The sequence below is a fragment of the Pundamilia nyererei genome, unplaced genomic scaffold (genome assembly GCF_000239375.1).
Source record: "Pundamilia nyererei isolate P.nyererei 1_Seehausen unplaced genomic scaffold, PunNye1.0 scaffold00470, whole genome shotgun sequence".
Lineage (NCBI taxonomy): Eukaryota > Metazoa > Chordata > Actinopteri > Cichliformes > Cichlidae > Pundamilia > Pundamilia nyererei.
The window spans coordinates 204,738-214,014 of NW_005187871.1; the positions used below are offsets into that span (position 1 = coordinate 204,738).

The following is a 9,277-nucleotide window of genomic DNA, read 5'->3' on the forward strand; positions in this document are numbered from 1 at the left end:
CAGGTCACATGACCATCCAGCATGTTTCCAGGTCTGATGAAGGCCTCTACAAGTGTGACATCAGCGGTCATGGAGAGTCTCCATCCAGCTGGATCACTGTCACAGGTGAGGCTTCTGTTTCTTTTAAAGACTTTAGACCCAAAGTGAGTCAAACTGACCACATCGATTTGTATTTCTTAGTAGATGCAGGTTCTCCCACCTCTCCTCCTCCATCAGCCTCCACTGCCTCCTTCTACTCCTCGTTTTCCTCTCCTCCTCTCTCTGTGATGGTGTCTGTTCCCTCCATAACTGGGTTGCTCCTGCTGGTCATACTGCTTCTAGTGCTGAGACGATGCATCCAGGGAAAAGCTGGAGGTGAGACACATTCTGCGCTTTATGATGACACATCAAACCACTGTTTTTTTTAAACAAATCACCTAAAAAAAATCAATAAATTATAATCTCCATTTTTGTGTTTCTGGCACTTTGAGCCTCACTTCTACAGCCCACATCTCCAACAGTCAGAGCTCACACTAACATCATCTAAGTGGAAACAGCAAACACAATCGCTTTCTTTAAAAGCTGCAACATGCTGCACGTGTTATTTCCACACATCTGTCTCTGTGAGGACCAGTTTGAGCCACAGACCATTTACATTATTAACTGAGGCTTAAATAAGGCTTATTATGACTAAGCTACACGCACTTCTTGTGCATCAATTTCTACAATAGAATTTTATGATTAATGTCATGAACATTTGCACACTGTACACAGTTTGGTTATTTTTTCTTGTGTGTGTGAAATGAGATATTGTATGTGAGACTTGTTGTAAAAGAAAATAAAACAATTTAGATTTTTTTTATATTTCATCTTCACCCAACTTTATTCTGACTGCAGTCTTCTCTTCATTTTTCATTTTAAACACATTCACCTTCTTATAAATATTAATCGTGATTAATTAAATTGTGCATCAATTTCTACAATAGCATTTTATGATTAATGTCATATTTGAATATATACATTTGTACACTGTACACAGTTTGGTTAGTTTTTCCAGTGTGTGTGAAGTGAGAAGTTGTGGTCAAAGAAAGCTGATGCGAGCGGTTCAGTCCGGTTTCCTGTTTTTTGAAAGAAAAGACAGAAACACTTTTAAAAAAAAAAACTTTATTCTGACCGCAGTCTTTTCTTCACTTTGCATTTTAAACACATTTCGCCTTCTTTCAAATATTAATCTTGCTGAATCAGCAGCATTTACAGCTCTGCTATTAATGGAAAATCTTTGCATTTGATTTTGCAGAGAGAGCAACAGCTGCCAACTCTTCATCAGTGGGAAGAACATCAGCAGATGATCGAAATGGGTCAAAGATGATGAGAGGTAAAGGACAGTATCCTCTTGTGTTTCGACATGAGGCTCTGTGAGGTGCATGGCTGGTTTTTCATCAGGTCAGGTTGATCAGTTTCTTTGTCTGGACGGTAAATTGCTCGCACATAAGGGACAAAGATTTCAGTCCATCATTAAAAATCTCCTGTATTAAAGATGTTGAACCAGAGCCAGAAAGAGTGAGGTCTTGTGCTTCTCACATTAAAGCAGGCTTATTATTCTTATTTCTAGCTCCATGTTTTCATTTTTGGATTACACTAGTGTAGTTTGGAATATTTACAGGTTATAATAATCTTTGGTGCAGCACTTCTGTAACTACTGCCACATGCTAGTCAGGTCAGGTTAAATTTGGAAAAAAAAAAAGACTTTCACACTTTTGCAAAGTGTTTACTTTACATGATGCATTGTGTAAGACTGTTACATCATTGTGCCAAGTGAGCGGCTCTGTGGTCATTAGGTTTCCTGTTTTGAGAGCTAAACCGAGCAGAGGTGTTAAGGTTGCTGCATGATAAAGACAGGCTCGGCTGTGGCCTCACATTTGCCGCTGTTGTTCCTGGAATGTCAAACTTTTTCTCACCGTAAAACACAGGTTCTGGGTCAGTCACCTGACTTTGTCACGTTTTGCAGAGAGCGATCCAGCGGCAGTTTACTCTTCAGTGCACAGAACACCTGAGATCAGCTACGCACAGATCCCCATCAAGACGAACTGCAGACAGAGAGGTACAGCTGTGAAATTCTCTGAGTGGTCAGTAAGACTGGAACAGCTCTTTAGTTAATGCCTCTTATTTAATTTTTTATTTTATTGCAAATCAGAGATGCTCCAGCTGAAGGTTGATGGTGACGTGCGATGGAAACAGGGGCGACATATAAATCAGCAAAGCATCAGTTCTGTCATTCAAAAACAAAAGATCTACTACTAAGACATATTTATATATTTCAGTATTAATTATTAGAATTCTGAGATTCATTTATCTATATTTGTGCAAGACAGTTTTGTGGATATCCTCTTTGTAATAAACAGAGGTGGTGTGTGTTTTTTTTGTCATGTCTGTAATCTGTGTGTTTGTGTTCAGATCTTCCACCAGAGCCAGCCGTCATCTACTCCTCACTGAAGCTGAGCCACACACCTTCACCACAGCTTAACCAGTCTAACCAGTGAGGTCCAGCTGGCTGCCAAACACATCCCTGCACTCCTCTCTATATTCTATATTATTTATTTAATGATATTCTGTGTGTGTTTACAGTTGTACAGCTGCACTGGACCAGTTTGAATGTAGAGGTCAGGATGAAATGGAAAGTTTAATTTTCACTTTAATAAAACATCTTACAAAGCAGTTTCCTGGTCATTGAACGCACCTGTGCAACATCAGCCAATCACAGATTCAAAAAGGGAAATTGTTTCTTCATGTGAATCCAGAGTCACAGACTCTGGAAACAGCTGCAGCACATCAGCAGACATCATTTCATTTTATTCTTCAAAGAGAAGAAACTCGCCTAGAATCATTTTAAGGAGTGGCATCATCCTCAGAAGTCTCTTGAAGTCTCGCTTTACTTTTTGTTTTGTGTGTCTCAAATAACCTGAGAGCAGTTCAGCTCTGTGGAGATGCTGTGCTAGAGGGTGAACGTGGGAATGTCATCAAGACGTAAACGGTTGTCTTTGAAACTGGCTTCACAGGTTGTTGTGAAAGTGATGCACTGTGTAAACGTTTTGAGTGAGTGAGCAGCTCTTTGGTCATTTACTTTCCTGATTTGAAAACTAAACTCAGTCAGCAGAGGTGTCGAAGTCGCTTTTCAAATCCACATTTTCCATCACGTGACTTTGTCATGTTTTGCAGGGAGCGATCCAGCTGCAGTTTATTCTTCAGGGCACAGAACAAGTGAGGTCAGTTATGGATGAACTGTAGATGCACAAATGAAAAAGGCTCCGATCTCAGCCTGCAGCAGCAGATGATTTCATTTATTAAGGACTGAAAGCTGTCCAACCCTACAGGCCCCTGTGTGAGACTGACTGCAACCTGGTGTTAAATTGTGAATTAACTGTGATTAACCACATTTTATTTTGGAAAGCTGAGTTTAATTTCACTACATCCACACTCAGGCCTGACTACTGCCAGTCCCGCTGGATCAGGAAATCATTTAAATAAAACTCATCTGACAAAGTAAAGCAGGCTGCAGACATGATGATGATCTAATGAAATAGCCGAGAAACCAAATCACTGACAACTATCAGTCTGGAAAGTGTTAGAAAGGCATCTCTAAGGTTTTGGGACCAATATGAGAGCCGTCGTCCACAAATGGAGGAAGCCTGTGGAAACAGAAGTGACACATCAACGGCTCATTCAGCAGGTCACAAAAGAACCCAGAACAACATTTAAAGAATTGCTGCAAAGCCGCTCAGAGCTCAGGATCAAGTGGAAACATCCTTTATTCCTTTAATAAAACATCTTAAATGCAGTTCCTGTCATTGAACGCACACATTCAGCTTTTATTTGGTTGTGTTCTCGCCTTGAGCAGAATCGAAAGACTTCCACCTGCATGTCTGAGCCTGCAGAGCTCAGGTCTTGTTTTTCATTCTTTAAAAACACAGAACCGTTTAAAGGTGTGGCAGTGCATTTGAATAATCCAGCTGCTTCTCCACACCTCTCTCATACACTGAAGGTAACAGCACATCTGTGAATGACACAGTGCAGAGAAGCCAAACTGCAATGACTCAATCATTTACCTTAAAAGTTTTAAAGGTATTTTAATGTATTTGATGAGGATCACACAGCTTTCTCTTAGTGATGAGCAGTGACTAAAAGCAGCCAGCAGGTGGCGGTCCTGGCCCCGCAATTACAGTCGGCTGACATGAGCACAATAACTTCTTTTATTTGCTTATTGCCAGAGTTAAATCATTAACCCCCAGGAGAAGAAAAAATATTTGGGGGATTCCAGCTGTTCTTCTTCTTGCATATTCAAACTGTGGAGCTGAATTCATCGTTTCCAGATGTTGGAAAAAAGCCAACGCCACAACGACTTTGTTCCACAACACAGCGTTTCCAGGCCACACCTGCAGAGTAATCTGATTACCCATTATTCCTTCTGCTCTGACACAAGGAAGAACGAAAGCTCTTCCAGCACAGACTTCCTGCTGTGTTATTGTGCAGCTGTTTGCATTCCTGTGGCTGTTTCAGACACACAGCGATCCTGACCTCCCCCAGCACCGCCCACAGCGACAAACATTCATTCTCTGACCAGTTTTAGTTATTTCACGTTGTACCGACGCCTTTTATCATCATGAAACAAACTCCGTCCAAACCAAACCAGCTGATTGAAGTGTTTTATTAACATCAGAACATAATGCTGTACACGTAGGGGTTAAATCTGTGGCCATTGCCAAGAAACAAAAGTGAAAGATCAACATGAACATGAAAAAGCTACAGAAAATCTTCACATTACAAGAGAACTCTTAATAAAAGTCAGTGTTACACATGTCATTAGTATTAAAAGGGAGATATATATATATATAAAAAAAGATCTCTGGCTTAGACCTAAACACAAGACACGCTAAACCCCAAATCCTCATGTTCACGTGCCGTAGTCATGGTTACTGACATGTGATCAAAATCCCACAAACCCATGGAAGTCTAACCTCCAGTCTCCACAGTTTAAAGAGAAAGAGGTTTCATTCTCAATCAACACAAAAATAAAACTTGCTCTGTCATTGTTAAATTGATTAGTGGTCAGTTTCACAGGAATAAAGTGCTTAATGCTACATATTTGTGGACAGTCTCATGACCTGCATCTGCTTTTTTAGTTTCTCACAGCAGAGAAATATTCATGGTCCCCTTTTCTGAGAAGTGGAATCACACTGTTATATACACGTAGCCAGGATTCTCAGTGTTTCACATTCAGGTTTTCAAATCATCTCTTCTGATCCCCTTTTCTTTTTCGGGGCTTCGTTGCAAGTCGGTGAGGATGGCCGTTTTCTTTTACACACCAACAAACCAACAACAACAGCAAGAACAAGGACACAACCCACTCCGGCTCCAACTGCGACTGCGACACTCTGTCCACCTTCGTGATTCGCATTTCTCTGAATTGCTTTTTCGAGGCGTCCGACGGGCTCGCTGACTTCATCCATGTGTTCTGCAGATCACAAAGATCAGACATTACACGCTGCACTCAGACCAAGTTTCTATTCCAGGAAGCCTGTTCAACAGACTCTGAGACTTAAAAAAAATCTGAGTATATCTGAGATCAGCAACTCTCAGTGTCCTGCTCAAACAGCTCCGAGTTCATTCACCCCGAGTTAAATGCGTCCGCGAGTAGAGAAAGAAAGTGAAATTAGTGGGGCTCAGAATTAGTTGTTTGTTTTTTTTTTTATACTTTCGATGGCCGTGATTTACCCAAGTTACATTTTCATTATATGCATCCTGATTTTACAGTTGATTTTTTTTTACCTGAAACTGAAGCTGAAAACCTGGTGAAACTGATCGGACACTAACGTTTCCAATTTAACCATTTCTAACCAGCCTTCACTGACAGTCGATGGCTCTCCTGCAGCTACAGCAGGGATGTTCTACTGAGCCTCATTTTACTTTTGAGAGTCATTAAAATATGGAAAACAGATCATGTCAGGACAAAATAAGACACTGTGACTGGATCCAAAACAGATCCAGAAGGGATGAGCTGTGAAACGACCAGAAGAAACTCAGGCCTTTGGTCAGATCTGGTCTCTGTCCATGATCATGATCTGCTTTGCATCCTGCAGTGTAAGCAGACTCCAACATGGAGCTGATACTGATTCACACAAGATCCTGTGATACGTTAGATGGATCTGGGTCACTGACACAGAGTGTGAACTTCAGACTCTGTTCCTTTAAAAATGCTCTTTGAATAATGTCTCAATCGAAAATGCAAACAAAACTCAACGTGAAAAGTAATCAGATTACTGTGAGACTGACTACAGCTGGTTCACATAATCTCCAAGATCCAAGTGTGACAGACATGTTTCCATGAGTGTGGCTGAACACGACACATGAGCCTGTCATGTATCTGAAGCTCATCCTTCCCTGCAGAGAAACTGGCCGACAGCTGCAGATTTTATTTTGATCTGATAATAAATCTGTGAATGACTGAAAAAACACTCATTTGCACGAAAACTATTTTAAAAAGCACAAAAAAAGAAAAGTGATGTCTAAGTGGGACAAAGTAGGTTTCACTGCACAAACAAACTGCTCTGAACTTTGATAAGAACAAATAAGGGGAAATAAAACTAGTCGGCTGGTGAACCACGAGGGGAAGCGAGAGGGACACTCAGACTTTGTTGAAGAAATCCCGCCAGGATTTTAAGCTCAGTCTGTTACCGTGGTAACTGAATCAGAGTTGGAGCTGGCTCTCTTCCAGGAGCAGAAAACCTGAGTTTCCTTCATCTCAGGGTTTATAAACTCACACGCTTCCTGGAATCAAACCCTGCAGCTTTCGAACAAGTCTCATCAAAAACAAACTCAACCTCACCTGCGTCTGCGACACTGAGGGAGCTTTCCTCACTTAAGACTCTCTCGCCGCTTGCTGCGTTGCTCATTATAATTCTGCACTTGTATCTTCCAGCATCGCTGACGGTGACGTTCTTCAGCACGATGGAAACGTCTCCGTCCTTCATGAAGGCCTCTCGCAGCGTGACCCGACCCCTAAAAGACGAATGCTGGTACTTCTCGTATGAGCGTTCGTTGCGGTAGAAGAAGACGTAATCGTCCACACTCAGGTCAGGTTTGCTCCACTCCAGCACGGTGACGACTGCATCTCTGGGAGCCCGACACTGAAGAGTGACATCCTCTCCAATCGTCGCTGCGTACTGGTCTAAAATCAGAGAACAACATTCAGATATAATTCAACTAACCCTTAATAGATTGTTTCTTTCTTTATAAGAACTCTACATGGGGTGATTTCTTCATTTTGAATAAATTGGAGTCTATGTACTGGAGCCTCTGGACCATATCTGTCCTACTGGAGCCTTTAGAAGCATTTTTAATGCAATTATGAGACTAATAATTTGTTTACTGTGCGCGTAAATGTGCTCACAGACTGTCCAAGATGTCTGTGCATCAGTGTTGGTGAGTGAAGTTGGAGTGTTTCCCAAGTCAGTTATTTAATTCAGCATTTAGAAGCTATCAGTGCAACACACCCACACACACATGCAGATAACACCAACTGAAAAAGGGAGGCCTGTACTCTCTTGTTCAAATATTTGCCTCAGGGGGAAAAAAGAAAGAATTTAACCGCCGGAAAAGTTCCTTTCCAAAAACGAACGAAAAAGCAAAAGCCAAAAACAAACCGGGCACGCAAAGGATTAAGTCCATCTTTTAAATACAGTCTATGATGAAACCTGAGCCCACCTGGGTCAGGAACATTTACAGTTAGCAGAAGCATCATGTAGCCTGGCTGTAGTGGAGACTAAGCTGTGAGGTTTTTTTTAACCAAATTCTCTCTTTAGGAAAATTCTTGTTGTGTCATGTCAGGGACAGAAACCCAACACATGTGACAGATCTGATGATGCGGTCAGTCAGTCATGACTGGACTGATCTTCCAGGCGCTCCTTTCATGGGTCGCCACAGCAGATCACCTGCCTCCCTCTCACCTCATCCCAAGATCTTCCTCCGTCACGCCAACCCTCTGCATGTCCTCCTTCACTACATCCATTAACCTCCTCTGAGGTCCAAAATGTCTTAGCCTCACTTCTCCAACTTTGTCTCCTAAACTGCTGGATATGAGCGGCCCCTCAGATGCACTCGTTTCTAATCCTGCACATTCTGGTCACTTCCGTCTGCATCACAAAAATGACATTCCCATGCTGGATTGATCGATAACGTGGGCTGCTCTGCTATCAGGCCCAGAGACAGTGCTGTGATTTCTCCCACCGTCTCGATTCCAAACACTAACAACACCTTTTTTCAAGCACTGCACAGCTGGACCGCAGCCAGCTATATGCACTTTTAATTACCAGCCTATCTTTTGGCAGGTTTGGCAGCTGATCAGCAGAAATTAGACAGTAGTTTCTGCAGGAACATCTGGATCTCCTCACACAAACACTGACATCAGTGGTCTCAGTTTGGACCCAACAATTCTTTGGCGCTGCTGAATCCCAGACATTGTAATTAGTCTGGAACATATTTCACATTTTCAGTACACACGGACAGGTTTACAGTAAGCTCTGTCATACCTGTCATAACACAAACATTTTCGGTTGCATTTTTACATGAATGCCGAGCTCAGTTTGAAAAACAAAAACCCAAGAACAAAACACACTGCATAAAATCAGACTGTAAAAAATTCTCAAACACAGGCAACTGAAGATTATAATTATATTTTTATTACATGCAATGGTCAGGTTTATCTATAAATCACATGCACAGACAGCAGCTTGACCAAAGGTCTATTTAGCGCAGTGAGAACGAAACTACAAAACAGTAAGAGCTCATTAAAGCTTAATGTGGGGTTTGTTTGACTTTCCAAAGGTTCTCAATGACACAAGTCCAAAGGTGATATCCTGTAGGCGCTTCTAACTTATTAATACTGACAGCTCACAGAAAACAGCATGGGTTGCACCACAGCCTGGGATTTTGCAAATTCAAACACATATTAGGACAGGAGGAAAAAAGAAAGAAAGGCTTAAAAATATCCTGCAGCCCGCCTGCAGCGCAGCGCCTGCAGTTACCAGGCAGATAACGCCACTGAAGCCTTTGTACGGAATGCTACTGACCAGCAGGATCACGGAAACCAATTCCCATTTCTTCCATATGCTGTTTGTAACGCACACAAACACACAACGACAGACGCACAAAACTCACCTTCAGAAGCAAAAGCGCGATGGAAGAGCAGCAAATGTGCAAAAAACCACAGAAAACCCATGTCTGCCGTTAAATCCATGACAGCTTT

The 9,277-nt window shown here is 41.9% G+C and overlaps 1 protein-coding gene across 1 annotated transcript; it reads right to left on the reverse strand.

Annotated features, from left to right (window-relative positions):
• Window positions 1-4,663: 4,663 nt before the first annotated feature.
• On the reverse strand, window positions 4,664-9,271 carry LOC102205047 (hepatitis A virus cellular receptor 2 homolog). The gene is made up of 3 exons (XM_005753846.1): window positions 9,190-9,271; window positions 6,860-7,201; window positions 4,664-5,488 (listed from the first exon to the last, which is right to left on the reverse strand). The coding sequence occupies exons 1-3, from the start codon at window positions 9,266-9,268 to the stop codon at window positions 5,259-5,261; spliced, it is 651 nt and encodes a 216-aa protein (XP_005753903.1). The 5' UTR covers window positions 9,269-9,271; the 3' UTR covers window positions 4,664-5,258.
• Between the last annotated feature and the right edge of the window lie 6 nt (window positions 9,272-9,277).